At 34.4% G+C, this 16623-nt stretch overlaps 2 protein-coding genes across 3 annotated transcripts; one reads left to right on the top strand and one right to left on the bottom strand.

The window, feature by feature from the left end:
* Positions 1–8351: 8351 nt before the first annotated feature.
* Positions 8352–11789, top strand: LOC137807968 (SNF1-related protein kinase regulatory subunit gamma-1). 2 transcript variants are annotated; one of them, XM_068608849.1, is made up of 7 exons: positions 8352–8518; positions 8601–8808; positions 9080–9252; positions 9948–10127; positions 10221–10496; positions 10939–11102; positions 11218–11789. In XM_068608849.1, exons 2-7 carry the CDS (start codon positions 8637–8639, stop codon positions 11513–11515), a joined length of 1263 nt encoding a protein of 420 aa, XP_068464950.1. In that variant the 5' UTR covers positions 8352–8518; positions 8601–8636; the 3' UTR covers positions 11516–11789. The 2 variants fall into 2 exon arrangements, with proteins under 2 accessions (XP_068464950.1, XP_068464949.1); XM_068608848.1 differs by lacking the exon at positions 8352–8518 and having other exon boundaries at positions 8574–8808.
* Positions 11790–13492: 1703 nt separating this feature from the next.
* On the bottom strand, positions 13493–16206 carry LOC137807970 (exocyst complex component EXO70B1). Its single transcript, XM_068608850.1, has one exon. The coding sequence runs from the start codon at positions 15776–15778 to the stop codon at positions 13793–13795; it is 1986 nt and encodes a 661-aa protein (XP_068464951.1). The 5' UTR covers positions 15779–16206; the 3' UTR covers positions 13493–13792.
* Between the last annotated feature and the right edge of the window lie 417 nt (positions 16207–16623).

A 16623-nucleotide genomic window follows, 5' to 3' on the forward strand; every position in this document is an offset into this window, starting at 1 on the left:
TTGTATGAAACCCGGCGGCTGCTTTACATAAACTTCTTCATCAAGTGGGCCATCTAGAAACGCAGACTTGACGTCCATTTGGTGAATTTTGCAATGCCTTTGTGCAGCTAAAGCAATGATTAATCTCACTGTTTCCATTTGAGCTACAGGAGAAACTATTTCTCCGTAATCATAGCCTTCTCTTTGCTCAAATCCCTTTGCCCCCAACCTTGCCTTGTATCTATCAATCTCACCATTTGCTTTCATTTTAATCTTGTACACCCACTTCACATCCATTGCTTTGTGTCCTTTTGGAAGATTAGTGAGCTGCCATGTATTGTTTTTTTCAATCGCCATCAATTCTTCATTCATAGCCTCTTTCCATTTGGGGTGTTGAATGGCATCTGCAATTCTCACGGGTTCTGAATCTGCAAGAAAAGAAAAATGAACTAAATCTCCATTGTCATCAAATTCATCATCAGGATTTACTTCACAATCTTGAAGGTGTAGGTTGTCGTTATTGCCTTCTTGGTCGCTCCATCATAGTTGTAATTGGAGTTGAAACTTCAGGTTGAACTGCAGGTGCTTCAGATTGAACGACAGGTGCTTCAAGAGTGACTCTGTCTTCCTCTTGTTCGTGATTACTATCTTCTTGAGCACAATTGACAGCATTATTATCACGTTTTGATCTACACTCATTTGCATAATGGTCGCGTTTATGGAAATTATAACACTCAACATTTGATTTATTATAAATGCCTCCTCGTCCTCCGCGTCCACGTTCACCGCACCAAAAGTTATTTGAACTTGGATTGTGATTGGAACCAATGTTGTTTTGCTCAGCGTCTGCATGATTCTAGCCACCACGACCTTTACTACAATAAGTACCATGTTTATGATAGGATCTACCAATTGAGAGACTTGTGCTTGTAAAGTCTGTTCAGTTGGTTTTTCAATCTTATTGTTATTCATCCGTTGCTCATGCGCTCGTAGGGAACCAGACAATAACCTTACTGTCATTTTTGAAATGTCATTAGCCTCTTCAATTGCGGCAACAACATGTTCAAATCTGGGAGTTAAAGACCTCAAAATCTTTTCCACCTTTTTGCCTGCTCCGAATGTGTTTCACCATTGCTCTTCATCTGATTTGTCAAGGCAAGAACTTTGTTTATATAGACATCAATAGTCTTTGTGGTTTCCATTTGCAACAATTCATATTGGCGTCTTAGGATTTGAAGACGCACCCTTTTGATCTTATCATCACCTTTATAATTGGTTGACAAAATTGTTCAAGCCTCACTGGCAGTTGTTGCTCCTTCTATATGCTCAAACGTCTCGTCATTCATCCCTTGATGGATGAGATACAAAGCCTTATTGTCCTTCTCCTTTTGATCATGATGCGCTACTCGTTGCGCCTCAGTTGCATTAGCAGCTAATGCAGACACTCCATCCTCAACGACCCGTAACTCATGATAATCAAACAAAACTCTCATTTGCACAACACCACCGATTGTAATTTTTTCCATCAAGGATAGAGACTGATAATTGGGTAGAATTTATGATAACAGACTGACTCTTGATACCAGAATTAATAATAATAAAATCAGAATTAATAACCAACAACAATTATATTTCAGATTATGTGATTAAGAACCATATTTCAGATTATCTAATGTAAAATATAGTTTTTGAAATGATTATATATGCCATGACATGAACATCTTGGTCATTTTTATATTATGGAGTAAAAGATATGGAAGTATAAAAAAGAAGAAACTTTATCCCTATCCCTAGACACCTTCACCCTCTCTCTTCCCTTTTTTATTTTGTAGTGGGATATCTTCCCTTAGACATCATTTCAAAACTTCATCTACATATATAAGTTGTGTGTTTCTTTACTATGTACTAGTAGAGGTAACAAAACTTTTTTTAATTGGGTGTGTTTGTTGGGTTCTTATATTTTGTACTGAGATTGTGTATTGTTGGATCATTAGTTGGTAGGGTATTAGAATACTTGTATTTGGGATTTTGTATAAGGGTTGGGACACCCCTGAAGTGTCTCTTTTTATTTTATTTATTCTTTGCTGATAAAAAAAAATAAAAAATCGATCCACAAATAAACCAACTTTTTTTTATCAAACCTGCGAATATCCAAGTTATCATCGGTATAAATTTTTTCTCAAATGAAATATACACTTAAGCTTTTGGTCAGACACTGGCAATAAAGGGCCCAGACACTACTTGAAGTTTGTTCAGGTAGTTGACGTGTTGGTGATCTTCCTGCTTTCTTAGATCTCATTTTCTGACTGTAAATGCTCGGTCGACGCTGGGGTACCTGCGATTGCACTCCGAACGTTTAAGTCAGTGTTATGTGTAAAGTGTATTCTGATGAGATATAAAAAAAAGTTCCTTGCTCCTCTCTCGACATTCAGCTTTTGTGGGTTTTTGGCCTTTATGGGCTGAATGTCAGTTACTAACGGATACATAACGATTCCTTGATATTTTCCAGATATTTCGGAATGTGCATTGAGTCATTCAACTCTAGTCATAAATAACGTTTATTGTGGTCATTATGTCATTACTTCACTCAGACGGTCGTTCACTAACTTTGCTTAAGCTTAATTGGATTCGTGATGTCAGTCGGTCCATTAATAAAAACCGAGACATAGTAACAGTTGACTCATTGATGGAAAGACATGTAATCAGTCATACGGGTCTCATCGATACACATCACATTATCCTGAGTTATTATTTTTACAATTTATCTTTAAGTTTGTCATCTTAAAATTCAGATAATAGAATATTAAAAAAGTGAATAGCTTACAATGCAAAAGTGAAAAGGTCACAAATGTTGTGAACATGAATAAAATAATTAAGATAACATATGCAATAAAAAAAATGAAATAAAAGGAAAGTAGGGAAAGAAACACCACACTTTATGAGAAGTGACAATCGTGGATTCCCGACAAAGGTAAAACCTTTTATAGGAATTAAAAGTTTATACTCTAAGTGACCAAAATTCAAACATTTTCAACCTCTCAAATCATTATAAGTATAACCATATTAATATATTTGATGCTAAGTCACACCTTTTTAAAGCTCAGCAATTATACCTATTTAAAAAAAAAACACGATGCAAAGGCAAAACAAGCTTAAGATCCAAAATCACAAACAAGACTATTCTTTTACACTTCATAGTTTTCTCTACACCTCCATGAGTGTGGTTAAGGTCTAAATTGTTCCATGAGACCAAGAACATTTCAATGTTCATTGGACTATTTTACTCTTCCTCTTATGAAAATTACTAGGTTTGTCTAACTTTCTTTTTCTTTGGTCATTTTGAATCAATGGAGAGTCCTTTTATTTTTCTTCTTAAAGATTTTACTAGATATCTATCAATATTAAATTTGGTTTTGTAATTTTTATTCGTATTAAACCTTGTTAATTAATCCATTCCATGATTTTTATTTCAATATCTAGCATCAAGTTTGGAGTACTTTTCCTTTATAGTTTTCACTAGAATGAAATATGTAATATGTATTTTTTTCCAATTAATTCCATAATAACTTACTCTTTCCACTGAATTTATTTCAATTGCCGAGATTCACCACATCATGTTATAAAATAAGTTATGATAATTAGTTCTTAAACTTTTTTTTATAGTGTGGGATATTGCATTGTTAAGAGCTTTATATAATTCATGGTTTTTCATTTTCATTTAGATGTGTGCATAGTAAAAACATTAATCGACATAAATTAACTTAAAATAGATTTTAGTTTTTCAATAGAATGGTCTTTGGCTCTTAAAAAGTATTAAATTTTAAATCACTTCTTATATTTAAAACACAAGTTGCATTAATAGGTGTACAGTAATTTTAATTTCTAAATTTTAAATATAAATTTTAAGTGAAAAATTCAATTTAACGCCATTTTTTGAAAAGAAAAGTTATGAATATCTTTTAAAATTAATATAACTGTAAAAATATAACATTATTTTATCCTCAAATTCAACTAATTAATTCATACCACATTAATTAAAAAACCGTGAAACGTCAGAATTATATTCATATTCAATCAATTATTGAATTTATTTTTCTAATGTTTAATCCTATTTAAGCTCTTTCCATTAGGGTGGTAAAGTGGGACGGGTTGTGTGGACCGGCTCGCGGTCCGCAGTAGAAAAACACGGGGTGGACTGACGTTTTCAACCCGCTGACCCGCATTAGCCCGTTCCGCATAACTCGTGGCCCGTGCGGGCTAGCAGCAGGACGAGACGGGCTGGCCCACTAGCCCGCAAACAAAAAAAAAAATAAAATTAATTGACTTAACAACAATTGTTTAGTGGAAGAGTGACAACTTTGAGTGGAAGAAAATTAAGTTTTCACTCAAAACACATAGCAATTACGTTGTTCCAAAAAACGCACAAAATACACAACGCACTCTCCTTTGCAGCACCGCCGCCCGCTCGCTTCGCTTGCGACTCCGAGTGGCTTCACTTGCAATTGTCGCACGCTATTACTGCACACGCTACTGCCTCCACTCCTCCTCTACGTTCCAAAAAAGAAAAGCAGACCGACCCTTAAAAAAATATAAGTATTAATTTTAAAATATAAAAAAACACAATTTTATAACTATAAAATTTAATTCTTCAATTTAAATTAAAAATATAAATTAATAAACGTAAAACATTATTTAATTTAACTATATAAAAAAATGAAAGCTTCATGTACATAAAGACTTAATTAAAGAAAATCACCACATACAGTAAGACTTCACTTAAAAGAATTGAAGTCACTTTTATTTAAGAAAAAAAAATTAAAGAATTTTAATAAAAAAATAAAAAAGTAAAATAAAATAATTTCTATGCGAAACCCACCTTGAATGCTTACAGCACGCTTACCTATTCTAACTACTAAAATCTAAAGACATGATATTAAGGCATTTAAAAAGGAGAAGAGAAAAAGCAGTCAAAGAATTTCATTACAAAAATTTAATAGTATCATATCATGATGATGTCAATGTCGCATTCATTGAATTCAAATAAGGATATTTCATTTCCTACTCCATATTATATAATCCACCACACATTATCTTGTCACGTCACTAGATTATGTAATCTACTAGACACTTCTCCTTATTCTTTCACAAAAATGTTATTTTATTCTTAAATTTGTAATTTCATTTCAAGAAATTATATGTCAGAGTGTACTGTAGAAGAAAAATGTTGTTTTAGTAATTTATTGGTTACTTGAATTTATTTTTAATTAAATGCATAAATAATAAATGAATTTTGATGATATAAATTAACATTAGAGAAAAAAAGAAGGATTCTATCAAAATACAGTGGTTCAGTGTTTAGCTTCTTTGTTACATGACACAAAACCCATGTAATTTTTACCCTAAACATGGTATATAAAATTGAAGTTGTCATTTCACATGCCTAACATTAAATTCGATTTTAGTTTAGAGTATGTTAGATAGAAAACTCCATACTCAACACAAGTGCAAGGTGAGCTTATCCTTCACCCAAGAATAAGGAGTTGGTGTTGAACATTAAATAATATAATATAATAATATAATGGAGAATAGAGGTGGTCTTCAAAGTAGTGAGATGGAGATTTTATAAATGTGAATAATTAACTGTGATAAAGGACATAATTGATTTATAATGAACACAATTAATTATGTTGAAAGACATAATTTATGAAAGTATATAGTATAATTCACTTACACTTGCATATTTATATCATCATTGACATGGTCAATAAGATATTTTGAATTTGATTTTTAAAAGGTCTATTTATTGTCCGTGATAAGAGTAAGTATTTAGAAGTACCAAAATATCATTTCATTTCTCACTATCTAATATAAATGTTGGAAAAAAAAAATATTTGTAACATAATATATTTATCAATATATTTTGCAAAGCTCTTTAATATTGTAAAGAAAAGTTCATGTATAAAAATGTTTCACTTTTCATGTTTTTTAATATTTTATTACGTTTTTTTCAAACTTTCTTTATAATCTTTATCTTTATGTCTTCAACTTTCCATACCTTTATCCAAATAAAGGTTATATATATATATATATATATATATGCATAATTCACATCTACTAATTATAATTTGTAAGTTCAAATAGTATTTTAATATTTCTTTTAAATGGATGATTTTTTAAAATTTAAGAATAAATTTAATTAAAAGAAATTAATTAAATTAAATTTATTTAATATTTGCTCTTTGGTGTTACACTTGATAAGAAAATAAAATGAAAATGTACATATTCTCCCATAAATTTCTTGTTTGCTTGAATTAAAATAGAAGTACATAAAATGTTTTAGTAGATCTTTCATATTTTTTTTCGAATGTATAAAAAGATATGTTAACAATGTTCGACTTCATCCATCGTCTTTCCTATAGCTTCATCAAGTGCCTAGGATACACTATTATGATTATTGTATTTTGTTCCCAAGAATTTGGTGCTTAATGAATCCTTGATAGTGGTAATGCTATTTAACAAAGCATGAACCTTAATTACTTGTTTTCAATTAAGTTATGTTATTATTTGTTCAAACTAGTTCTTTCCGAGTTATTTTTTTTTTCATTTATGAAGCCACAATAAAGAAGTAGCAAGAAGAAATACAATATTAGTCCATTTTTCATTTTGACAAATCATCAACAAAACCATCTTCAATTAGATGTGAGGTTAACTCGTGGTACTTGTGTTTAGACTTTTGTTGTGATGTTGTTAGTGATTGTATATTTTATTGTTATGGCATGCCCAAAAATTTTCACTTAATATAATCAATTATGTGATTATTTGATCATAATCGATTATGCCAATTGAATAATCGACTATCAAATATTGCTCATGAATTGCATATGTTGTTTATTGTGTAGTATGGAAGGTAATTTTAGGATTTTTGGTGTTGTAAAGGATCATCATTGGGTTAAATTAATGTTATACATTATATTAAAGAACAAATGTCATATTTTTTACATATATTAAGGCATGATGTAAAAAATTTAATTGTCTTTTTTCTTCCATTGATATCAAGAAGCTTAAAGTCATCATTTTTACAATGTGTTGATTTTAAATCCTAAAAGCTTAACCACAAATCATGAATAATAACACATTTGTCCCATATTTAAAGGTAGTATCTTACTGGTCATTAGCTTTAATTGACAAAGAATATTTCCCCCCTAAAGTTATGTCATTTGTTTTGTGATACAAAAGATTAATCAACATATAATATTTTTTTGAGTTTAAGTTTTCCACATGAAATTCATATATATCCATCCTAACTAGATGAGAATGAGGAATCTTGTATTCTAAAATTTCAAAGAATTATCTTATTAAGAATACTTGAAGATTAATGAGTTTTAATGTTGAACAATGATGAATTATTCTATATACAAAATTATTAATTAATTACTTAAGTGTTTTTTTTTAAATTTCACTTTAAAATGTCTATATTATGGAATTAGATAATATATAGAAAGAAGTTTACATAACTCAAAGATTATTTAAGTATAGTCATATTTCATAAAAAAAATGAAGAGAAAATATTTAGAGTATTAAAAAGAACTTCACAATCTATACGAAATCCTTTATTATTTTTGTATTATGAAAAATATTTTTTAACATGTATTGTGTGAAAAATAATGTACCATTAATGGAAGAAGTAGATAATGAATTAATAGAGTAATATAACTTGTATAACAAGTTTATCTCCACTAATTATGTGGGTTATGTGAAGAAAAAATAAATATATGTTAGAAAAAAAAATCTCAACAAATTTATTTGTTACAATACTTATAATTTTACATTAATGTTATGTCATTTGAAGGACTATATATATGGAGAAATTTAAAGTGTGCCAATATTTTTTTTCTTGTACCAAACTCTTGCCATAAAAGCTTTGAAGATTGAATGTAAATAGCGAAAAGAAGTGACATAAAGAAAGAGTGGATATTTTTGACCGAAATTATTATTATTTTTGACAAAATGAATAAATATTTTATGCATAAAATGAAATTTAAATTAAGCGCAACTTTTATTCATGAAAAGTGGAAACAAAGTGAGACGTGAAGGTTTATCCGCTAATGCAAAACAAGGAAAAAAAAGTAAAGCATAAAAACCAATCAATCATTAATGTGTTTTACAATTAACAAATGTTTTGTCGTGAACATTTTGGTAGGTTCTGATCACCAATAATTAATCACCAGCACGCATTTTCAACAACACTCAATTCTGTGGGCGCGCAAAACCCTCCCAAGCGCACATTAGCACGGCAAACTCTTCTATGGCCCACAGTAAAAACCGGATGGGGAAGTGTTTCAATAAATAATGCAAATTTGGATAAGCATAGCGAACAGTGAGGACAAGATAACAATCACGTTGACCGCTACTATGCATCGCGCACAATGTGTATCACCATCGTGTCCGTACGATCTTACTAGAGTCAACGCTCAAGGTTAAGTAGTAAAATCGAACGGTGAAGATTGCAGGAGCAGGGAAGTGGGACTGTGACACCTTGGTAGATTTTATGATCCTATTTTTCAGTTAATTATTACGGGAATGTGTTGGAGAATAGAGATCTTATAAGCTTGTCAGTGCAGTTACAGAGAAAGAACGGGAGAGAGATAAAGAGAGTAATGGCAATGGCAACGATGCAAGAGAGTCCTCGGAGCCCGGAAGCGAAATTGGGTCTGCGAGTTGAGGATCTTTGGGACGTGCAAGAGGCACAGCTAAGTCCTACTGAGAAGCTCAACGCTTGTTTTGAAAGCATCCCTGTCTCTGCGTTTCCTTTGGCTCCTTCAAATCAAGGTATCTATGTATCTATCTGTCTATCTATCTATATATCACTTTTATGAACACATTCGTCTTTGATCATCAAAAGTACGTGAAGGGTAATTGAATAAGGAAGAAAGAAGTGATTTTGATTCGACCCAGATGAAAGTTGACTTGACACAGAAGATAAATATATTTTAGGCTTTGAAGTGTAAAATATCTGATCATTTGAGTGAGGCTTGTTTTTTCATCTTGTTTATGTCTTTTGGTTTAGTTCTCAACGTGTGAATTTTTATTTTGTGTTCAGAAATTGAGATAAAATCAGACGCCACCCTGGCCGAAGCTGTTATGAAACTGGCACGGCACAATGTTTTCAGTGCACCTGTGGTGGATGTTGATGCGCCTGAAGATGCTACTTGGATTGACAGATACATCGGAATTGTTGAGTTTGCTGGAATTGTTGTATGGATCTTGCATCAGGTTTGTCGGACATATTTGTTAATTGTTACATACCAATTAAATTACTGATGCTCGGGCAGTGATCCCCTCCGCTGATTTATGAGAAAAAAAAGTAAAGGAAAAATAAGGAGTGGTCATTTTTGTATTTTATGCTTCATTTAATTCAAAATATGTAGAATTGAATCTGGTATTACTATTGGGTCTGGTACAAAGGGACGATTTAGGGTGTGATCAGTGGTGTTTTTCCTTTTTGTTGAATGATGATTTGATTGTTACTATGCCTAATGGTGTTTTTAAAAGAATAATGGAACATTTGAAAGGTGAAATAGGTAAAAAGGGGTAATTAGACTGACCTCCTTTGAGGTTATGGATGATTACATTTATGCCTTTTTTATTGAAAAATCACCTTCATTATACTACCTCTCTATATTGTATTTTCAAGGGTACCATACCATGTGTATGGTTTGTGCATAAAAATACGGAAGATATGTGTAAATTTTTAAATATCATGGTGTAAAAAATAATACATAAAGTAAGAAAAGTAGATGTAATTTTTCAATCAAGAAGAGAATATAACTGCAGTAATGCTAAACTTAAGAGAAGTTAGTGTGCAATTATCCCATAACAGAATAATTATCCGGTGCTGGTGGATGAAGTCATTATTTTCTTTGATGTCTCATTTTCACACTAAGCTAATGTCACTATACTCTTGACAGTCTGAACCTGCATCTCCTAGGAGTCCATCTACTCCAACCAGTGCAAGGGCTATTGCAGCTGCTGCTAATGGAGTGAGTTTTGCTCTAGAACTTGAAGCCTTAGGCCTTGGATCTGCTGCAGCAACTTCGGGAAACTTTTTTGAGGATCTTACTTCATCTGAACTTTATAAGAATACCACGGTAATGAGAATTTCTTTTAAGTGTTTCTTATTCTAGCTATTTATTAAGTTTGATTGATCTTATTTATTCACTAGCTAACATTTTAGCAAACAGGTTCGTGACATTTCAGGGACATTCCGCTGGGCCCCATTTCTCGCTTTAGAGAGATCAAACTCATTTCTAACCATGCTCTTGCTGCTTTCTAAGTACAAGATGAAGAGTGTTCCTGTGTTGGATTTAGGCTCTGGTACAATTGATAAGATTATTACACAATCTGCTGTTATTCATATGCTGGCAGAATGCGCTGGACTTCAGTGGTTTGAAAGTTGGGGAACCAAAAAACTATCTGAAGTTGGTCTTCCCCTGGTTACACCAGATCAGATCATAAAGGTGTGGTCCTATCTTAAGTTAAAGATCTTCATCAATTGATTGAACTGGATTACGTCAGCACATCATACCTTAAGTAACAGTTTAAGCCTCGCAATATCGCAATAAAACTGCCACAATATAAAATAGGATTACTATAATGCTATGCTATGCTCTAAAAAGTTGTCCAGTGAATTATACCAACATAAACCTTCTTACAATCACTTTCACGAACTACAGCTAAGATGGTGCAATTCAAACTCACTGCATTGAACCGAGCAATGTATCAATTCACCATAATTTTAGTGAATATGGAGGAGTAAAATCTATCCTACAAATCTTAAATTTGTAGAACTACATGTCAAATGCTCTCAACTTGGATAAGTAATTACTTTCTTTTTTTCCTCCTGAAGTAGTTAGCTTGTTGATTCTTATGAACTTCATAATGGACTATTTCTTTTTTCAGGTTTATGAGGATGAACCAGTCCTTCAAGCATTTAAAGTAATGAGAAAAAAGAGGGTGGGAGCGGTGCCTGTAATTGAGAGAGATGGCAAAAAGGCAGTTGGTAACATAAACTTGCGAGATGTTCAATTCTTGCTAAATGCTCCAGAAATATACCATGATTATAGGTATGTATGTATGTCATGAATCTGACAGAATGAGTTTGTTAGACTGAATTGCTCCGTATCTTGTATGTTTTTGTTCCATTACTTACATACTCATTGGATATTCACACTATAACAGAGCTATTACAGTAAAGGACTTCCTGACAGCCGTTAGAAGTTACTTGGAGAAAAATAAAAACGCATTCCCAATGGTAAGTGAATATGTTACATGCAGAAAGGACTGTACAATCAAAGAGTTGATTCAATTGCTTGATCAAGAGAAGATTCATAGGGTGTATGTGGTGGACGATGATGGGGATCTGCAAGGATTAATCACACTAAGAGACATAATCTCAAGACTAGTACACGAACCCCGTGGCTATTTTGGTGATTTCTTTGATGGTGTTCTACCTCTGCCTGCAAACACCAGAGTTTAATATGAAGAGAGAATAACCTGGTGCAGCAAGGTTTTTCTGTTCTTTTTTTGAAATAAATTGTTTTAGTAAAAGTGAAAAAGCACACAAATAGACCTATGTGGTTCTCTTCATGGTTGAAGACGTGTACTTGGGTCTTTGTATAAGGTGTAGGAAGGTTTTTGCAAGTCACTTGTATTCGTTTTATTAAGTGTGTGTGTTAGAGTGAGATTGTGTGTATTGTAAATTCTGGCGCAAGTGTAAGTAAGTAACCATACGTTTTCTTTACTTTTTTAAATTGCATTTTCTTCTCTCTTCACCTCTGCTCTTAAAAAGGTGGCATCGTGCTTATACAGAAAACCAAAACGAGGTCATTGCGTTGGAGCAAAAAGAACCGTAATAACTGGTGATTAAGTAAACGTAAATCATAATGAAACAAACTCATTGTTCTTGAGGGTTGATTTGGTTGGAGCATCTGTGACTTGTGATAATCTTAAGAAATCCAAGCAGTTGGGACTTTTTGCTTTGAATCCGTCGTCTTCGACGTAATAAGTTGACAAAAACAGAGAAAAGGTTGACGCATGAGAACGAAGATAACTATCATGTGGAAAAGTTGCATTAAAACTATCCATCCCCTTCCAATCCTTTTCAAATCAGACTCTTAAGTGATTGGTACCACAAAAAACTATAAACTGTGAATTAAGAAACAAGGATACACGTATACTATTAGAATCATTCGCATACATTTGTTATTTTGTTTTAAAACGTACCCTTTAATTTAAAGAAAACGCTACATACTAAATAAGAAACAAAAAAAATAGTAAGTATGATGTTTCATATTATTAGTATATTTTACGAAATTTTTTAATTTATAGATTTGATGATTCTTTATTCATAAATAAATGATGACAAAATCGTAGATTAAATTAGTCAAATCCAACTAACTACTTTCACAATTTACCAATAGACTAGGTCCGAATGATACTGCTACGATGACGCGGAAATTGATGAAAAACTAAATAGACGTAGCGTTAACGTTTCCCCGTGATGGGTTAAAGAAATTAAGACACAACTCTGTTGCTGCTATAAATGTGAGTAGCTAGCTAAGATGCGGATAGGTAGATATGCCATCACCATATCATGTCTCCTCAGTTCTCACCGTGTAGAGTTTCTTACCCAGACCATTAGTCCAGCAAAACAGAAAAAGGACCATTTCTTTCCTTACAGAAAACATGATATATCAATTTAATTCATAATTCATACATCAAAGGACAGAGACCGAATCCATTCATCTTGATTTTCCTGAATGAAAATGCAGATGTAATGACAAGACTTCCAAGTCAATATACACCTTTTTCTACACAAGGTAAAGAATTTCAGTTGGTGAAACCACACTTTACATTCGAATCAACAACTGCGATATCAACAATGATGGAAAATTATATAAACGATAACGAAGAGCAACGTTGAGAATGAAAATAAAAGTTCTTTAGTTTTGGAAAGTCTGACGCAATAACATGGTCTCAAATACAGGCAAGTGACGGACTAAAGAGTATACTAGTGAGAGTTGATTTCAGGAGAAAAAAAGGTAAACAACGTATAATCCCAAGAGTTTAAATGTTGCCTGGGTAAAACCTTGAGGTAAAAGCAAAGTAGCATATCCACATTGGCCGGAGCTACGAATTAATATTTTAATGAAGCCCTTCCAAAATATTGCTTAGAAAGGTGCACAAACGCAGCATCTTAAAGTGGTGTCCCAAGAATATCATTGAAATAATTGCTACTGCATAACTTCGAACAACAATCTTCTTCATTGACAAACATTAGGCAAGCTTTCCATGAGCAAATTTTAATCCTGGGTAGATCCAGTTACTAAACTTATCTTATTATATTTCCTCAAATCGATTATCATCAGCTAAACATCATACAAAACTACCTGGTACGAAAAATCAATGTCCTTTGATTATTAAAAAAAAACCCGACAATTATGCAAAGCGCAGATACGTAAATACACATTGTCTGAATAGCTAATGAGTGTACTGTTTAAACAAGTATAAACAACATAGATAACCTGTATGAGACACTATATACAAAAGATATTACAGAATTCGCAAGAAAAAAAAAATATTTTTTGGTTGTTGAGGGAGGGGCCCAGGAGAAGACTTGAATTTCACAAAATCCCATTCTAACATTAAGACCTGTAAAACAAAGACCTATCCAAGTAGAAATACACGACACAGGAAACCATTTTGAAGTAATCCTCATAAAATGAGTTCACCTGCTAAAAGATCTTATAATGTACTATGTACTTTTCCTCCTTATGTAATGCAATACAGCAGGGGATCCTTCAAATAAATCTAATAGATAGGTCTCTAAATCCTCTGCTGTATACTTTATGTATTTCACCGAATGTCTTCCCGCTAACTGACTCCCAAACCTACCCACAAAAGAGCGATATGCAGGAATCACCTTCTCCGATATAGATATCCGCAGCTCCTCGCGAAGCTGATCGTCCGGTACCTTCCAAGCTGTCTGGACCCTATAAATTTCTTCAAAACAGGCATTGAAGCTTTTGAATCTCTCCTTCAAAGTCACCTTGGATGCATTATTAGAGCTCCCTCCAATCCCTTCATCCTTCAAACAAGACAAGGCCCTGCTCCAAGAGGCTCTGAGATACCCTGTAGCATACTGCCGTATCTGACCACGTCGTTTCCGAATCCAATTATCCCCCAAGACCTTCCCAAGATCCGAGTCCTTCACTTTCCGCACTAAGTAATACAGATTGTTCATCAAAAACACCTGCTGCATAGCACTATCTTCATAAAGCCTCGATTTCTCCTCAAGATTATACTCAAGCTCAGATATGAGCAACAGAATCCGCTGCCCCAAGGGTGACATGGCCTCCAACTGCGAAACATCACCACCAAGATCATTTTTAAATCGATAGAGATCCTCCTCACTAATCTCCAGAAGCGAATCCATAGGGTCACCATAATCCACAAGCAACTTGAGGTAATTCATGACATAACGAGGCAAGGGGTGAACATCCCCAGTTATGACTGGCTTTTTGGAAGTTTCATTCCTAATACAATTTTCAAATTCAGCAAAAGTCCCCTTGGCAGCCTCACCAAGCCCACTCAGCACTCCGTATGCCTCACCAATCACAAACTCATCCGAAACCATGGCCTGCAAATCAGGCATGGCATCCCTCAAAGCTTCATACATGTCCAAAATCCGAAACAACTTCTCCGGCGAGCGCTTACAAATTGAAATAGCTTCGCCGAAATTCAGCAACTGCATAACACACCCCTTAGCAGTCTCATTGAAACAAATCTCCTTCAAATCATCCAAATCCCCAAACAAACCATCACACAGCCTCTTCTCACCACTCAACAAAACCCCAACAAGAACCTTCACAGCCTGAACCCAATTCTTCATCTTCTCATCCAAACTCCTCCACTCAACCCTCTGAACCTCTTCAATACTCAACCGCTCAACACCCAGAGTGACCAAACACTCATCCAAGGCGTCGCGACGGACACTGCTATAAACCTGAAGACACTCTCTCTCATAACCAGACCTAACCATGCGATCGATAATTTCCCTGAGGTCCTGAACCGCCTCGGGACGCACCAAGTCGACGAACAAATCGTCGCCGAGGCTCGCGCCTCGCTCGTGGAAGCGGCTCGAGCCGACCTCACCGAAGCTCTCTAGGGTATCGTCGATAGCGCCGTCGTGCGAACTGAACGAGAGCGAAACCCTCCTGATCGAACCGTAGCGACTCACGGCGTCGAGCGGGATCGTATTGCAAATCAGCACGTGGCGCAGCTCGTCCTCCAGTCGCGACATCGCGAGCTGAATCGCGTTCTCCGCCCGGTCCGCGATAACCGGCCCCGTGCGTCCCACGGCAGAGGACGGTGGCGCGATCGAGAACTGCTCCATCCAGTGGATGATCTCGTCAACCGCTGAAAAGTACTCCGCTGGATTATTCGGAGGCTTAAAGAGAGACGTGGATTGGCGCGAAGGCTCGTCGGAGAGGGATGCGTCGGCGAGAATCACTTTCTCCGCGGCTTCGAAGCGGTCGAGTTCTTCCTCTTCGGAGGATTTGGAATCGTCGCCGTTTATTAGGTCGGAGATGCCGGAGAGTCGGTTATCGAAGGTGGAGAAGATCAGAAGCATGTCTTCGCGATCCTCTTTGGCGGCTCTGAGGCTCTTCACGATCTGCTGAGCCGTGGCCAGGACGCGGTCATCTCCGCCGGCGCCGCCGCCAAGACTGGTGGTGGCCATGTGTTTCCTCCACCCAAACGGTTTTAGGGTTTTGTATATTTATTTGTTCTGAGATATTTTTTTTGTGTGTTCGATAGCGGAGAAGGGGTGGAGTGAAGAGTTTGGAGTCAGAGAATTGTTGGAGTGAGAAGGGAAATGGAAAAGGAAAAGGAAGATATGCTGGTGAGCATTATTCTCGGATATGTCAGAATTTTATTTATTTCTATTTTTTTATTTTTTATTTTTGGTGTTGTTGCGGAGTGTTTGGGGAGACAGAAAATAAGGGAAGAAAAAACCAGTTTTAGCCGGCTTAGTTGGAGTTAGAGTGAGAGACCTTGCTAATCACGCAGTGACTTTATAGGATTTTTATGATCTCGCTTCTTATTTGGCTAAACAAACAACCCTTTTCTCCCTTCTTAATGTCTCTCTTCTACACACTCTCTTTTCAATGCTTCAACAAATTACTGCGTTTCAGTTTACACATTTCTCAAAATACTTTTATCTAGTCAAGGCTGAAAACACATGTATCAATCTTAAAAAACTATATTAAAACCTTTATAACAGTAATCTAAGGATAACTGTCAGAGGATAATTTTCTTAAAATATATAAAAAGGAAAATAATATATTAATTTAGTCAACAAAACCAAAATATGAACTTCGAACAAACTCCCTTTTCCCTCCTAATTTAATTATTATATTTATCTTATTTTCTCTCCTTTAAACAAATTGAAGTTTAAGAAACAAAATTGTAACCGGAATATTTCTCCTCATATAATTAATTTTATGCATATAATTCTTGTTCAAAGTTCTAATAATTAGTCATCGATTTAAATCATCTTCATTCAAATGGTATTTTTTGGGAATT

The sequence above is a fragment of the Phaseolus vulgaris genome, chromosome 3 (genome assembly GCF_000499845.2).
Source record: "Phaseolus vulgaris cultivar G19833 chromosome 3, P. vulgaris v2.0, whole genome shotgun sequence".
In the NCBI taxonomy this organism is placed as follows: domain Eukaryota; kingdom Viridiplantae; phylum Streptophyta; class Magnoliopsida; order Fabales; family Fabaceae; genus Phaseolus; species Phaseolus vulgaris.

What these genes read in the sequence shown, in the direction of transcription:
- LOC137807968 (XM_068608849.1), top strand. Translation starts at nt 8,637, where the DNA reads ATGGCAATGGCAACGATGCAAGAGAGTCCTCGGAGCCCGGAAGCGAAA. An exon ending in AACTTTATAAGAATACCACG is followed by an intron (nt 10,128 to 10,220) that starts GTAATGAGAATT and finishes TTTAGCAAACAG; the next exon opens with GTTCGTGACATTTCAGGGAC. An exon ending in CACCAGATCAGATCATAAAG is followed by an intron (nt 10,497 to 10,938) that starts GTGTGGTCCTAT and finishes TTCTTTTTTCAG; the next exon opens with GTTTATGAGGATGAACCAGT.
- LOC137807970 (XM_068608850.1), bottom strand. Translation starts at nt 15,778, where the DNA reads ATGGCCACCACCAGTCTTGGCGGCGGCGCCGGCGGAGATGACCGCGTC.